This window comes from Pseudorca crassidens, chromosome 14, assembly GCF_039906515.1.
Source record: "Pseudorca crassidens isolate mPseCra1 chromosome 14, mPseCra1.hap1, whole genome shotgun sequence".
Taxonomy (NCBI): Eukaryota; Metazoa; Chordata; class Mammalia; order Artiodactyla; family Delphinidae; genus Pseudorca; species Pseudorca crassidens.
In genome coordinates, this window is record NC_090309.1 from 38,053,632 (window position 1) to 38,070,832 (window position 17,201).

The following is a 17,201-nucleotide window of genomic DNA, read 5'->3' on the forward strand; positions in this document are numbered from 1 at the left end:
AGTGAATGTTAAAATAGGACAATTAAAATTATCACATGAGGGGCTTCCCTGGTGGCACAGTGGTTGAGAGTCTGCCTGCTGATGGAGGGGACACGGGTTCGTGCCCCCATCTGGGAGGATCCCACATGCCACGGAGCGGCTGGGCCTGTGAGCCATGGCCGCTGAGCCTGTGCATCCCGAGCCTGCAAGTCTGGAGCCTGTGCTCCACAACGGGAGAGGCCACGACAGTGAGAGGCCCGTGTACCACAAAAAAAAAAAAAAAAAAATTATCACATGAGAGGAAAAAGGAGAAAAAAAATGAACAGAACCTGAGGGACATGTGGGATGCCATCAAGCGTATGCATTATGGGAGTCTTAGAAGGAGAAGAAAATTTAGACTAACTGCAGGAATCTACATATCCAAGAAACATGATGAAATTCAAGTAGAATCAACTCAAAGAAATCCACATCATTCAAAATGTCAAAAACCAAAGACAGAATCTTGAAAGCAGCAAGCAAAAAGCAACTGGTTTTGTAGAAGAGATCCTCAATAAGATTAACAGCTAATTTTTTCATTAGAAACCATGGAAGGCAGAAGGTAGCAGGATCACATTTGAAGTATATAAAGAAAAAAAATCAATCAAGAATTCTACACACCTTCAAAACTATCCTTTAAAAATGAAGGAAAATTAAGATATTCCCAGATAAAAGCTGAGGAAGTTTACTGCTAGTTGATCTGCCTTATAAGAAATACTAAAAAGGGTCCTTCAGTCTGAAATGAAAGGACTGTATTTCAAAGCAGTACAAAGAAATAAACAATACAAGGAAAGAAAACTATGTAAGTAAATATAACAGCCAGTATTATTATATTTTTGGTTTGTAACTCTTCTTTTTTCCCCATCTGATTTTAAAAACAGTGAGTGCAACAAAAATTGTAATTCTGTTAATGGACACACAGTATTTAAACAGATAACTTTGTGACAATAATAACATAAAGGAGAGGATAGAGCTATATAGAAGTAAAGTTTTGTATGCTATTAAAGTTAAGTTGGTATAATTTAAACCTAGATTGTTATAAATTTAAGATATTGTAATCCTTAGGGTAATCACTAATGAAATAACTAAAAGAGGAAGAGAGAAGGATCAAAATGGTACATTAGAAAAAAATAAATCATATGGAAAAGAAGGCAGTATTGCAAGAATTATGGGACAAAATGATAGATGTAGAAAATAAATAGTAAAATGGCAGAACTGAGAGCTTCTTTATCAGTAATCACACTAAATGAAAATGGATTAATACCATCAATTAAAGTACAGAGATTGAAAGAGTGGAAAAAAATGTGATCCAACTGTATGTTGTCTAGAAGGGGCTCACGGTAGACTCAAAGACACAAATAGGTTGAAAATGAAAGGTATATTCCAAGCAAAAGCAAGATAGGGTGGCTTTACTAATGTCAGACAAAACAGACATCAGTAAAAAAGTTTTAGAAGAGGTAAAGAACATTATCCTTAAAGGGACAATGCATCAAGGAGATATAATAAATTAAAACATCTGCGCCCCAGAATAACAGAGATCCGAAACATATGAAGCAAACAATGATGGAATGGAAGGGAGTAGAAAGCTGTACAATGATAGTTGGAAACTTCATCACCCGTTTCAATAGTGGATAACACATCTACATAGAAGATCAATAGGGAAATACAGGGCTTGAACAACAGTATACACTGACTAGATCTAACAGACACATATAGAGGACTCTACACGCAGCAGCAGAATAACATTCTTCTAAAGTGAGCGTGGAAGATTCACCAGCATAGACCACTATTAGAACATAAAACAAGTCTTAATGAATTTAAAAAGATAGAAATCACACAAAGCATACTTTTTTTTACCATAGTAAAATTATGCTAGAAATCAATAATGGAAGGAAAACTGAAAATTCTCAAACATATGGAAATTAAACAGTACTGTCCATGGGAGATCAGCTAAGATGGCAGAGTAGAAAAACCCTGGGCTCAGGACTTCCCTGGTGGTGCAGTGGTTAAGAATCTGCCTGCCAACGCAGGGGACACAGGTTCGGAGCCCTGGTCCGGGAAGATGCCACGGAGCAACTAAGCCCATGCGTCACAACTACTGAGCCTATGCTCTAGAGCCCACAAGCCACAATTACTGAGCCCACATGCCACAACTATTGAGCCCACGCACCTAGAGCCCGTGCTCCACAGTGAGAAGCCACCGCAATGAGAAGCCCGAGCACTGCAGAGTAGCCCCCACTTGCCGCAACTAGAGAAAGCCTGTGGGCAGCAACAAAGACCCAACACCCATAAATAGATAGACAGATAGATAGATAAACAGATAGATGAATGTTCCTTTAACAAAAAAAAACAACCTGGGCTCATCTCCTCTTACAAGCAAACCAAGTCACACCTGTTTGCAGAACCATTGATGAAAAAGACCAGAACCTATCAGAAAAGATCTAATACAACTAAAGATGTAAAGAAGGAGCCACAATAAGAAAGGTAGTAGGGGTGGAGTCATGCTATAGTCAAGTCCCACACCCGTGGGTGGATAACCCACAAAAAGGAGAATAATTACAACTGCAGAGGTTCTCCAAAGGAGTGAGAAGTCCAAGCCCTGTATCAGGCTTCCCAGCCCAAGGGTCCTGTACTGGGAAGATGAGACCCCAGAGCATTTGGCTTTGAAGGCGAGAAGGGCTTACTTATGGGTGTCCTAGAGGGCTGGGGGAAAGAGAGACTTCACTCTTAAAGGGCACACACAAAATCTCACATGCTCCAGGACCCAAGACAGAAGCAGTAATCTGCTAGGAGCCTGGGTCAGACCTACCTGCTGAACTTGGAGATTCTCCTGGAGAGGCGGGAGGCAACTGCAGCTTACCCTGGAGACATTATGATTGTTGTGTGTTCCCATTATGCCTCTTTGTCTTTGACACTACTGTTTGTTTTGAAGTCTATTTTATCTGATAATTTTAGCCATTCTAGCATTCTTATACTGTTTTCCATCCATTTACTTTCACACTGTGTCTGTATATTTACAGTGTATTTCTTATAAACAGCATATAGTTGAGTTTTGCTTTTTTTTAATCCGTTCTAACAATCTTTGTCTTTTTATTGGAGTGTTCAGCCTGTTAATATTTATGTAATTATTGATATGGTTGAAAGTCAATCTACCATTTTTTTTGTTTTCTGTTTATCTCTTCTAATATTTGTTCCTCTGTTCCTTCTTTTTGATTATTTGAATATTTTTCAGAATTTTGTTTTAATTTATGTTTGCTTTTTTAGCTATAGCTCTTTACATTATACTTTTTAGCTGCTCTAAGGGTTACATTAAATATCCATAACGTTCCACAGTCTACTTAGAGTTAATATAGTACTATTTCATGTAAAATGTAGAAATCTTACATGTCAATTGGTTCATTTACCCACCTCACTTCATCCTTTATGCCAAGGGTCCCCAGTCCCTGGACCATGGACCACTACCAGTCTGTGGCCTGTTAGGAACCAGGCCACACAGCAGGAAGTGAACAGCGGGTGAGCGAGCGAAGCTTCATTTGTATTTACAGCCGCTCCCCATCACTCGCATTACCACCTGAGCTCCGCAGATCAGTGGTGGCATTAGATTCTCATAGGAGTGCGAACCCTACTGTGAACTGCGCATGTGAGGGATCTATGCTGTATGCTCCTTATGAGAATCTAATGCCTGATGATCTGAGGTAGAGCTGAGGCCGTGATGCTAGTGCTGGGGAGTGGCTGCAAATATAGAGTATCATTAGCAGAGAGGTTTGACTGCACAGAGACCATAATTAATCAACTGCTTGCAGACTCATGTCAAAACCCTGTCAGTGAGTGGCAAGTGACAATTAAGCTGCATCTTACGGAGTAGACTGGACATAAGCAACACACTTCAGGTGTCACTGTCTCCCATCACCCCTAGATGGGACCATCTAGTTGCAGGAAAATAAGCTCAGGGCTCCTACTGATTCTGCATTATGGTAAGTTATATAATTATTTCATTATATATTACAATGTAATAATAATAGAAATAAAATGCACAATAAATGTAATGTGCTTGCATCCTCCCAAAACCATCCCTCCACCAACCCGGTCCATGGAAAAATTGTCTTCCATGAAACTGGTCCCTGGTGACAAAAAGGTTGGGAACTCCTGCTTTATGCTATAGTTGCCACATATATTACCTATATATGTTATAACCCCCACAAAACAATTTTATAATTTTTGCTTAAAACACACATATGTATGTTAAATAAAGGAAATGATCTTCTTTACATTGATCACTTGTAGTACTTTGCATTATTTATTGAAGAACTGAAGTTTCCATCTGATATCATTTATTTTGGCCTAAAGAACTTCCTTTTGCCCTTCTTATACTGCAGTTCTACTGGAGATACATATCTTAGAGGTGTTTTTCCCTTGAAAATGTCTTTATGTCACCTTCATTCTTGAAAGATACTTTTTGCCGAATATAGACTCTGTGTGACAGTCTTATTTCCTTTGCGTACCTCAGACATTTATTCCACTGTCTTTTTGAGATTATTCTATTTTTGTCTAAATTATTAAATGGGATATTTAGCTCATCAATTTTTAACCTTTCTTCTTTTCTTAATACAAACACTTAGGGCTACGAATTTCCCTTCAAGTGTCTCATTTGCTCAAGTTTTTCAATTACTTCTAAGTATTTTTAAATTTCTATTATAATTTTTCTTTGACTAATGACATTTTAGTTTCTAAATGCATATGGATTTATTGCTTATCTTTCTATCAAAAACTGCATTGTTGACAGATTCATTATATATATTATTCCTTAAAATTTATTGAGACATGCTTTTTTATTTACTAACATAATTTTGTAAGGATTCCATGTGTGTTTGAGGAGGATGTGTATCCACTAATTTATGAGTGACAAGTTCTATGTATCCAGTAAATCCAGCTGTGTAATTATGTTGTTTAAGACTTCTATTTCTTTACGAATTTTTTTTACTGCTTGGCCTAGCAAAAATTCAGATATAACTTTGAACTTTCCCCTTTGTTGGTGGGCTCATTATTTATTTTAATTCTATCAGAGATTTGATCTATATACTTTTAGCCTATTTTATTAAATGCATCCAGTCTAGAATTTTTGTATCTTCCTGGAGACATGAAACCTTTATTATTTTGTTCTTACTCTTTCTATCGCTAATAATTTTTTTTCTAAAAACCATTTATCTGATTATATAGCTACCTTAGCCTTTTAACAAGAAAATTTTATTGGTTTAATTTAACTACCGTAGAATTTATTCACTTAATTCTACAATTCAATGATTTTTAGTAAATTTTCAGATTTGTAAACCATTATCTTGATCTAATTTTAAACATTTCCTTTATCCCAAGAAGATCCCTCATGCCCATTTGTAGTCACTCCCTTTTCCCAACCCTAGCCAACCACAAATCTACTTTCTGTCTCTATAGATTTATCCTTTTTGGACATTTCATATAGATAGAATGATACAATATTGCTTCTTTAACTGTTAACGTAATATTTTTTAGTTCATCTATTTTGTAGTATGTATCAGTGCTTCATTCCTTTTTACTGCTGAAACCTGCTTCATTGTTTGGATATACCGTATTTTAATTCGTTCATTCATCAGTTGATTGACGTTTAGGATTGTTTCTACTTTTAAGCTATTATGAAAAATGTCACTATGTATACATGAGTGTAAGTCTCTCTGGGGTATGTTTCATTTCTCTTGGGTAGATACGTAGGAATTGCCATGAAATTGAGTGTAATTGTATGTCAAATTTATGTGTAATATTTTCAGAAACTGCCAAACTTTTTCCCAAAGTGGCTGCATTACTTTACATTCTTATCAATAATTGTCTTCTATCCTTCTACTTTTAACCTTGTTTGTCTGTATGATTTAGATGTGGCTTTTATAAATAATATAAAACCGGATTTTACTTTTCCAGTTTGACACTCTGTCTTTAAACTGGTGAGTTTAGTCCATGTATATGATTATTTTTATATTGAGCTGTTTCTATCTTCCTTTGTGCTATTTTCCTGTGCTTCCTTTTATTCCTTTCCTGTTTTTTATTTTTATTTACATTTTTATTGGAAAAAAATTTTTATTGGAGTATAGTTGATTTACAATGTTGTGTTAGTTTCAGGTGTACACTAAAGTGAATCAGTTATACATATAAATATTTCCACTCTTTTTTATATTCTTATCCCATATAGGACACTAGAGAGTATTGAGTAGGGTTCCCTGTGCTCTGTAGTAGGGTCCTTATTGGTAATCTATTTTATATATAGTATTATGTATATGTCATTCTCAATCTCCCAATTTATCCCTGCCCCCTTTCACCCCTGGTAATCATAAGTTTGTTTTCTATATCTGTGAATCTATTTCTGTTTTCTAAATAAGTTCATTTGTACTATTTTCTTTTAGATTCCACATATAAGTCATATTGTATGATATTTGTCTTTGTCTGACTTACTTCACTCAGTATGATAATCTCTAGGTCCATCCATGTTGCTGCAAATGGCATTATTTTGTTCTATTTATTTATTTATTTGGCTGCATTGGGTCTTCGTTGCTGCGCGCAGGCTTTCTCTAGTTGCGGCAAGTGGGGGGCTACTCTTTGTTGCGGTGCACAGGCTTATCATTACGGTGGCTTCTCTTGTTGCAGAGCACGGGCTCTAGGCACACGGGCTTCAGTAGTTGCAGCATGTGGGCTCAGTAGTTGTGGCTCGTGGGTTCTAGAGTGCAGGCTCAGTAGTTGTGGTGCACAGGCTTAGTTGCCCTGCGGCATGTGGGATCTTTCCAGATCAGGGATTGAACCCAGGTCCCCTGCATTGGCAGGCAGATTCTCAACCACTGCACAACCAGGGAAGTCCTATTTTGTTCCTTTTTATGGTTGAGTAATATTCTATTGTATATATGTACCACACCTTCTTTATCCATTCCTCTGCCAATAGGCTTAAAAGTTGCTTCCATGTCTTGGTTATTGTAAACAGTGCTGCAGTGAACATTGGGGTTCATGTATCTTTTCAAATTATGGTTTTCTCTGGATATATGCCCAGGAGTGGGATTGCTGGGTCATATGGTAGTTCCATTTTTAGTTTTTTAAGGAACCTCCATACTTTTCTCCATAATGGTTGTACCAATTTACATTCCCACCAGCAGGGTAGGAAGGTTCCCTTTTCTCCACACCCTCTGCTGCATTTACTGTTTTTAGATTTTTTGATGATGGCCATTCTGACTAGTATGAGGTGATACCTCATTATAGTTTTGATTTACAATTTTCTAATAATTTGTGACATTGAGCATCTTTTCATCCGCATTTTGCCATCTGTATGTCTTCTTTGGAGAAATGTCTATTTAGATCTTCTGCCCAGTTTTTGATTGGGTTGTTTTTTTTATATTGAGCTGCATGAGCTATTTGTATATTTTGGAGATTAATCCCTTGTTGGTCGCTTTGTTTGCAAATATTTTCTCCCATTCTGTGGGTTGTCTTTTTGTTTTGTTGATGGTTTCCTTCACTGTGCAAAAGCTTTTAAGTTTAGTTAGGTCCCATTTGTTCAGCTTTGTTTTTATTTTCATTGCTCTAGGAGGTGGATTCAAAAGCATTGAATGTTGCTGCGATTTATGTCAAAGCATGTTCTGCCTACATTTTCCTCTAAGAGTGTTAGAGTGACCGGCCTTACATTTAGGTCTTTGATCCATTTTGAGTTTATTTTTGTGTATGGTGATAGAGAATGTTCTAATTTCATTCTTTTGCATGTAGCTGTCCAGTTTTCCCAGCACCATTTATTGTCTTTCTTCACTTGTGTAGTCTTGCCTCCTTTGTCATAGGTTAATTGACCGTAGGTTTGTGGATTTATCTCTGGGCTTTCTATCCTGTTCCATTTATCTATATTTCTATTTTTGTGCCAGTATCATACTGTTCTGATGACTGTAGCTTTGTAGGATATCCTGATGTCAAGGAGCCAAGATTACTTTGGCTATTCAGGTCTTTTGTGTAGCCATACAAATTTTAAGATTTTTTGTTCTAGTTCTGTGAAAAATGCCATTGGTAATTTGATAGGGATTGCATTGAATCTGTAGATTGCCTTGGGTAGTATTGTCACTTTGACAATATTGATTCTTCTAGTCCAAGAACATGGTATATCTCTCCATCTGTTTGTGTCATCTTTCATTTCTTTCATCAGTACCTTGTAGTTTTCTGAATACAGGTCTTTTGCCTCCATAGGTAGGTTTATTACTAAGTATCTTATTCTTTTTGATGTGATGGTAAATGGGATTGTCTCCTTAATTTATCTTTCTGATCTTTCGTTGTTAGCATATAGGAATGCAAGAGATTTCTGTGTATTAATCTTGTATCCTGCGACTGTACTAAATTCATTGATGAGCTCTAGTGGTTTTCTGGTAGCATCTTTAGGATTTTCCTTTTTGTTTTAACTTTGTATTTTATATTGGAGTATCGCTGACTAACAATATTATGATCAGGTGTACAGCAAAGTGATTCAGTTATACATATACATGTATCTTTTCTTTTTCAAATTCTATACAAGAATAATGCTTATCCTCTCTTTATAATTTGAAGATATATCCCTACTGTCTTCTACATCCCATTCTTTGACTCCTGTCCAGAGTAGTTGTGCCTCCCCCACCCCCATTTTTGCTCTTTGCTCAGGGATTCTTACTCTAGTTTCAATCAAGGGACTTTGGTTAGTTGGTTATTTTTTGGTTGACAGTGTGGTACCCTTGGAAATTTCCTTTCTTTAGAGTGCTGTGTTGTACTTTAACATATATTTTCGAAGCAATCTAGTTGGGAGCGCCCTTTGATATTTTTGGTTGTCCATACTGCCAGATGCCAATGCCAATTCTTTCATTTTATCATAATGTTAATCGTTACTCACCTAGAAAGAAGAGTACCTCCTAACCTGTCCACCTTAATTTCATTTTTTCCAATTTCAATTAATCATATATATGGTTGCCAAATTGACAGTGGACATATTAGACATGCTCTGTGGTTGTCACTGCCTTGACAGGGACATGGTCTGCTCCCTAGTTGCTGGAGTAGAGGCCCCCAGAGCCGTTTCTTACCTGTGTTCTGATCTGTGGTGTGAGGTAGGTGGGATTGGAGCACTCCCACTGGGAGAGAAGCCACTGAGTATTCCTCCTCTGGAGCTGCTCACCTGGGTGTGCTCTGTTGTGTCACCTTTCACCCGTTGTGCGAGCTCTCAGATTACACGGTTGTTGGCACTGCTCTTGGTCGCACCTTAACTGTGGGTATGCCGGCAATTGGCCCTGTTGTCTCTCAGTTGTTGTTTTCACCAGGGCACCAGCATAGATCCACTGTTCTTGTTTTTTTTTTTTTTAATACTTCTTGAATTTTTTTCTTTTTCAATTCACTCAGCCTCAACCCCACTCTACCTATACTGCTATTCGAGTAATTTATTACAATCTTTTAGTGGTTATTATTTGAAATCTGACTATGCATAGTTCCCAAAATCAAACAATTATTATCTTCAACAGTACAAAAAGCAAAGACCTTAGCACTTGATTTACATGATATATGTAATTAGTATTTTCTGATCTTAAAAATATCAGACCATTTGTGTGTGTTGCTGTATGTCTGTGTGTATTTAACTGTATATTAACCAAATTTTTTTTTCTGAAGCCATTCCTTCTTGCTTCTCAAACCTTCCTTCTGGGATCGTTTTCCTTTTTCCTGAGTTATGTTCCCTAGAAGTCCCTTTATTGAAGATCTGTTGAATGCTTTCAGTTTTTGTACATCTGAAAGTGTTTTTATTTTTCTCTAATTGTTGAAAGAAAGTTCCACTGTCATATTATACAAGAGTAATGCTTATTTTCTCTCTATAATTTGAAAGTATATCCCTAATGTCCTCTACATCCCATTGTTGCCATTGAGAAGTCTGGTGTCAGTCTGTATCAGTAGTTCCTTTGTAGGTGATCTGTCTTCTCTCTGGCAGTTAATATCTTTTTATTTTTGGAGTTCTGAAATTCCATTACAGATGTCCATAATTATAGATTCTTTTCAATTTATCCTGCTTGATATATATTGTCCCTCTTGTGTTTATTGATTCATATCATTTATCAGCTTTGGAAAATTCTCAGCCTTTAACTTAATTACCTGATTAGACATGTTAGACTTTTCCATGTTCTCTGTATTGCTAATCTCTCTTTATATTTATTTCTCTGTGCATTTTCTGTAATTCCTTACTTATGCCTCTTTTACTTCACTAATTCTCTCTTTGTGACAAATTATTTAACTCCAGTTCAGGTTTTCATTTCCAAAAGTTCTATTTTATTTCTTAAAAAATCTACCTGGTAATTTTTTTTTATTATATCCTGTTGTATGCTTATTTTCATGGTTCCATAATTATTTCTTTTAAAATCTTATGCTGAATTATTTTATATTCTAACTTTAATAATTCAGTGATCTGAAATTCCTGGAGAAGTAAATCTGTTGTTTATTTTCTAATTTTCCATCACAGTAGCTTGTTTTCTTTTGTATTCAGTGATCTTTCATTGTGAACTCATACTTGTTTTATTTTAATTTATGGCAGTCCTGATGGCTTCTATCAAAAGTGCTTTAATCCAGACATGAATTTTCTTTTTATTTTTTCTACCAAAGTTAGGGGCACTAATAACCTGGGATCATTTTAGCCCATGTCTTAATCAAAAGTCTCAGGCTTAGCCCCTTTACCTTGAGACTTGTTCAGGGCTCAGTCTGCTGAGGGTGATGACCCAGAGTAGTTCTGCCTTTTTTCCCCCCATTTTTGCTCTCTGCTCAGGGATCCTTACTGTAGTTTCAATCAAGGGACTTCGGTTAGTTGGTTATTTTTTTTACTGAGAGTGTGGTACCCTTGGAAATTTCCCTTTTTTTAGAGTCCTGTGTTGTACTTTAACATATATTTTATAAGCAATCTAGTTGGGGAGTGCTCTTTGATATTTTTGGTTGAACATACTGCCGGACGCCAATGCCAACTCTTTTCATTTTATCATAATGTTAATCATTACCTCTCACCTAGAATGAAGAGTACCTCCTGACCTGTCCACCTTAATTTCATATTTCCCAATTTCAATTAATCATATATATGGTTGCCAAATTTATGTATCAGTGGACATATTAGACATGTGAAATTTGAGTTTCCTGGAAATAAAGAGTTTGGAGCTCAGGAAATAAATGGATTCTAGAGATTTATGGGTCATTGATATAATTATCAATGCCATAGGAGTGGGTAAGGTTACTGGGGAAAACTTCATGGAGTAGGCAAAGAAAAATTAACTTAAAAAGGAGACTAAGAAGATGAATTCTAAGAATTGAGAAAACAAAGAATGAATCTCCAAATGCAAGGAAAGAGAGGGTTTCAAGGAGGGGAAGTTAATAGGGTCAGATATGGCCAAAAGGGCACACAAGATAAGAACTTATCTTTAAGTCTGGATAATTTATTACTGCTAGAAAAGTTTCATTGGAGTGGCAACAAATGCAAGATGGCAGTGAATGTATGGAAGAGTAGTACAACTTGCTGATCCTCTGTCTTCTTCCTCATTACATCCCATTTCCACTGTATATATAATGAATCATTCAGCTTCCTGGAACAAAAATAAACACAATTTTCTTCTGATCTTCCATAGTTGAAAGGGATTCAAGCAAATACTGGAGATGCTAGTAAGTAGAGCCAGGGAGGAGATGTGATAACAGTAATCAAACACAGCATGGAAATTGTGAAGTGTTTCAGGTTCTGGACCTACCAGCTCATATGGAATAATCATAAGCCTTGTGTGTTTGAATTTTAATTATATTAGCTATTTCACTAATAAATGTATGTACTCTGTCAATAATAATTTATATTCTACATTTCTGACACGTTTTATTTGAAATCTATATTTTTTTAAAATAAATTATTTGTTTATTTTTGACTGCATTGGGTCTTCATTGTTGCATGAGGGCTTTTCTCTAGTTGTGGCACGCAGGGGCTACTCTTCGTTGTAGTGTGCAGGCTTCTCATTGTGGTGGCTTCTCTTGTTGTGGCACATCATTATATTTTATACCATTTTATTTCACAACATAAAACAGAGAACAACTTGGTTATTTATGTTCTTGTTTCTTGAGTCAGAAAGACTGACAGTTATATGTAAGTCTCAACATTTAGACAAAATAAAGATGAACTTTCATTCCAAAATCCTGTGCAAATTGTACGTTCGTGACATGCTTTTCTCTCAGGATTTTAAAATGTCTACAGAGGTAATTAATTTAAACTGAAGTTTGTTCTCATGTATTTTAGCCTAAAATTAAACTTTCACAAAGAAAATTCTCAGTTTTACCTCAAGGAAAGATAGGATAAAAGAGTAGAAAAGTAGTATCTTAAAAAAATACTTATCCGAAAAAGAGGGGATATTTGTATACGTATGGCTGATTCACTTTGCTGTACATACAGCAGAAACTGACACAGCAGTGTAAAGCAACTATACTCCCAGAAAAAAAAATCTTAGAAACTATTTATTATTTTCATTTACAACAGAGGAGAACGTATTTTTTCCAAACTCACAAATATGAAAGTTTTGTAATAATGCAACATTTGACTTCTTAACTTTTACCTAAGAAACATAAAAGTATAATTATATGATTAATTGCTCTTATCCTGCTATATTCTCCATATCCCCATACTTTTCTCTTACATAACAAAACACAACAAAGTAAAATATAATGAGAAACATTATTTCCTAAGCTATCATTTCTCTACATTCAGCAGCACCTAATCTGGTTATGTTTATCTTTGAAAGTTGCACTGAACACCTCCACAGGGCTGTGTGCCTCAGCTCCTCCTAAGTACTATAAGAGTTCACATAGGGAAGATCCCAGAAGGCAAAGTCCCTCCTGTTTGAGAATATTTTTCGTATCAGAACAAAAACAGTAACACATAAGTAAATTAAACAAACTGATCTCTCCTCTTCTGTAGTTTTGTTCACAACATATAACATTTCTTTTCTACCTTATAGGTACCAGAGATTTGAAAAGGCATTTCTGTTAGCTGTTGACATTGGTGCTCGTGACCTGTTTATGGTGAGTCATTCCCAGAGATGATTTTGTGCCTTCAGTTCTAAGGCTGAGTAAGTTGTCAGCTTTTGTGACCATTAAAAAGGATTAGTGTCATTTGTGCCTTCGACACATGGTGGGAAAGTATTATTCCATCCTGGCTTGCAGCTCTGCCTTCATGAAACTGGTCAATAGCCATCTAGTCTCTTTTGACTTGTTGACATTTTCCTTGCCAGACCCAAAGGGTTTTTTAGTTTTCTAAGAATTTATAATTCTTGAACATTTCTCCTCAGGTACGTTGATGTGAGGGGATGACACCTTTGTTATCTAACAAGCTTAAATGTCTTTCTAATCCATTCTCTAAAGAAGTACAGCTTCAGAAACCAGGACATAGGGCAAAACATGTCCCCTAGATCTTGAATGTGCTCAGTTTGTCCCTTCGATTTTAGTGAGAAGTAACATATTATGAATGTTCTCACTTGTATTTTTAAAGTATCCACAGTGCAAAGTGGATCCAAGAGGATATAAATTCAAATATGCTTTAATCCTCCATTTATTAGCTACGGAACAGTAAAATCAACCAGTTTCTTACAGATCTTTGTGCTCTGTATCAGGTTCTTATTTTATAAGATCTTTCACCACAGCGTCCATTGAGATCAGATAAACAAAGGTGGGGTTCCTGGTTTTCCAGCATATTGTGCTCCACAGAGATTTCACTGTTGTCAATGAAACAACGAAGCAAAAGCTTCTTGAAAACAACAAAAACTTCTGGAAGGCTCTTTTACCTGAATTTTCTGCACAAATGAAGACATTTTGTAGTTTAAATTAAGCTTTGATGCTTTAGATGTTAATATGGGTTCATGACTTTGGAATGAATTTGTTATTTAAATTCTAATTTTGCATCATTCAGTTAAATTGTGCTTTCATTGATCATACTTCACATGTATGCGCCTTTTGTTGGTCATCTGTATTTTATTAGGTCATTGATCAGGCATATTAGTATATGAAGGGAACATTTTATTATTTTCACCAAAGTCTATGCATGCAGACATCACAGTGTCAGAAATTTAATTACAACACCTTTTAGATTTTCTGACCCCAATGACTTTCACTCTTTATCTCCACCTTCTCACCTCTGACACTACTCACAAGTAAAGGTAGATTTTCTTCATATTTCTTTATTTTTTTTATGTCTATAGTCCCAGTCTTTTTTCTAGCGAAGAAAAGAACTGAAGAGATGAGTATTTAAATATTTAGTGTCTGGTAAACTTTCTTTCTCAATGTATTATTGTATTGCTCTGTAATTTTTGCTTCTTTGGCTATTAATTAATAAATAATCATCAAAGCCATCTTATAAATTTTTTTCAAATCATATCTGTTTCAGCATTTAGTCTCAGTTAGGCAGTAACAATATAAAGAAAGTCTCCATGTTAGTTTAAAGCCAAATAGGCTTTCTGCTGATAGGCTAACCCTAACCCTAACCCATAAGGATATTTACTAGTAAAAGGTAAAAACCTAAAATAAGGGAATGAGAGAAATAGTTTTACTTTCCTTTTTATTTGTAAAAGTGAACAATCAAAATGCTACATCCTTATTCTTCCTATGTAACTTTGCTTATTTATAGCCCAAGATTTGCCTTAAGGAAGCATTAAGAGCCTTAAGAGAGCATTAAGTCCTTAAACAAAGCTCCATTTAAGCTCATGATTCTACTATATACATTTGAAGCTCCATATTGAAATTGTCTAAAGAATTTATCATGTTTTCTAATAGATCACATATTAGTATTTAAATTATCATCTAGCCTATATACTGAGAAATATTACCTCTTTGAATTTAAAAGTTTTTAAAATAGGATTATTCCTACATGTAAATTATCTTCTCTCACCAAGATATCTCTTCCTTAAAGAATAAAAATATGACCACATTGAATGCAAAGGGGTCACCAAAAAAGCATAATGGTTAACCTGAGAATATTCTTTTTGCATTAGCATCTATCAGAGATAGAAGGATAAAAGACATATAGCATGATATCAATAGGCCTTGAATATTAAAAAGTCAGTATGTGGGTACTGGACCTGAGGAAATGGGCCAGAAAGGACCTCTTTGTCTGCTTTACACTGTAGCCTAAGTGAACATCTTCTAAAATTAGGGTCAGCAACCTATGGCCTGCCAGCCAAATCTAGCCCCAAAATGGCTTTTTACAGTTTTAAATCGCTGAAAAAAATCAAAAGAAAAATAGTATCAAAACACTTTAAAATATATGATATTAAAAATACATGATAGTGAAATTCAAATTTCAGTGTCCATAAGTGAAATGTTACTGGAACACAGCCAAACTGATTTATGTAATGTGTATGACTGCTTTACTCTATGATGGTAGAGTTGAGTGGTTGCAAGAGACTATATAGCTTGTAAAGCCTAAAATATTTCTATCTGGTGTTTTACAGAAAAAGTTTGCAGACCCCTTGTCAAAAAAATCATAATTTATAATTTCACTCCTCTATTTAAAACCCTTTAGCAGCTTCTCGTCACCTTTGGGATAAATTCTAACTCCTTAATATGGCAGCTAAGGTCCCTCCATTCTCATCTCTCTGCTTTCCAGCTACATCAGCTTTCTTTCAGTTCTGGGAAATGTACTCTACTCCTTATTATATCCAGACCATGTTAAGGAGTTTGGGTTTATCCTTACCCCAAATCAGCAAGGTGTAATGGGAAGGTGTAATGGTAGATACATGGAATTTGGGTCATAAGTTGTCTTCAAGATCAGTAACTTTTGAGTTTTTTAAAATGTATATAAATGACGATAATAATATAGTACCTACCCATAGGTTGGGTTTTTTAATTGAATAAAAGCATCTTTGAATTCTGTAGTGCTTTATAATTTTTAAGTTTCACACAGATGATTTCATGTAATCCTATAATAACCCTTTGTTTCCCTTCACTCCTATATTGCCCCTCCCTATTTCCCTCTCCCCACTGGTAACCACTAGTTTGTTCTCTATAAGTCTGCTTCTTTTTTATTATATTCACTAGTTTGTTGTATTTTTTAGATTCCACATATAAATGATATCATACAGAATTTGTCTTTCTCTGACTTATTTCACTTAGCATAGTGTCCTCCAAGTCCATCCATATTGCTGCAAATGGCAAAGTTTCATTCTTATTTATGGCTGAGTAGTATTCCAAGGTATATATATAAGACACCTTCTTTATCCATTCAACTGTTGATGGAAACTTAGGTTGCTTCCATACCTTGGCAATTATAAATAATGCTGCTATGAACATTAAGGTGCATGTATCTTCTTTGACTTAGTGGTTTTGGGGTTTTTTTTGGATATATATCCAGGAGTGGAATTGCTGGTAGTTCTATTTTAAGTTTTTTGAGGAAACCCCATACTGTTTTTCACAGTGGCTGTACCAATTTATGTTCTCAACAACAGTGTATGATGGTTCCCTTTTCTCCACATCCTCACCAACATATGTTGTGGTCTTTTTGATGATAGCCATTCTGACAGGTGTGAGGTGGTATCTCATTGTGGTTTTGATTTGCATTTCCCTGATGATTAGTGATGTTGAGCATTTTTTCATGTGCCTGTTGGCCAACTGCATGTCCTCATTTGAAAAAACTGGCTATTCAGTTCTGCCCATTTTGTAATTAGGTTGTTTGTTTTTTTTGATGTTGAGTTGTATGAGCTTTTTATATATTATGAATATTAACCCCTTATTGGTCACATCATTTGCAAATATTTTCTCCCATTTAGTAGGTTGTCTTTTCACTTTTGTGGATGGTTTCGTTTGCTGTGCAAAAGCTTTTAAGTTTAATTAGGTCTCACTTGTTTATTTTTGCTTTTGTTTCCTTTCCTTTTAGGAGATGGATCCAAAAATATATTGCCATGATTTAAGTATTCTGCCTGTTTTCCTCTAGGAGTTTTATAGTATCTGGTCTCACATTTATGTCTTTAATCCATTTTGAGATTGTTTTTGAATCTTAATGGAGATACTGTATTGGAAGTACTTTGTAAACTAGGAAGTACTAAACAGATATTATGTGTCATTACTATTAAGAGAGAGCAACAGTTGTTTTTACATGCCAGTTGCAAGAAATAATGAAGACCTGAAACGGCCTGAATTACATGAAT

At 35.5% G+C, this 17,201-nt stretch overlaps 1 protein-coding gene across 1 annotated transcript in view; it reads left to right on the forward strand.

Annotated features, from left to right (window-relative positions):
* The window catches only part of WDPCP (WD repeat containing planar cell polarity effector), a 255,317-nt gene that overhangs the window by 211,995 nt on the left and 26,121 nt on the right, over positions 1-17,201 (forward strand). Inside the window, exon 15 of the mRNA XM_067703850.1 lies at positions 13,026-13,089. Within this exon, the coding sequence (XP_067559951.1) occupies positions 13,026-13,089 (64 nt within the window). The remainder of the gene's footprint in view (positions 1-13,025; positions 13,090-17,201) is intronic.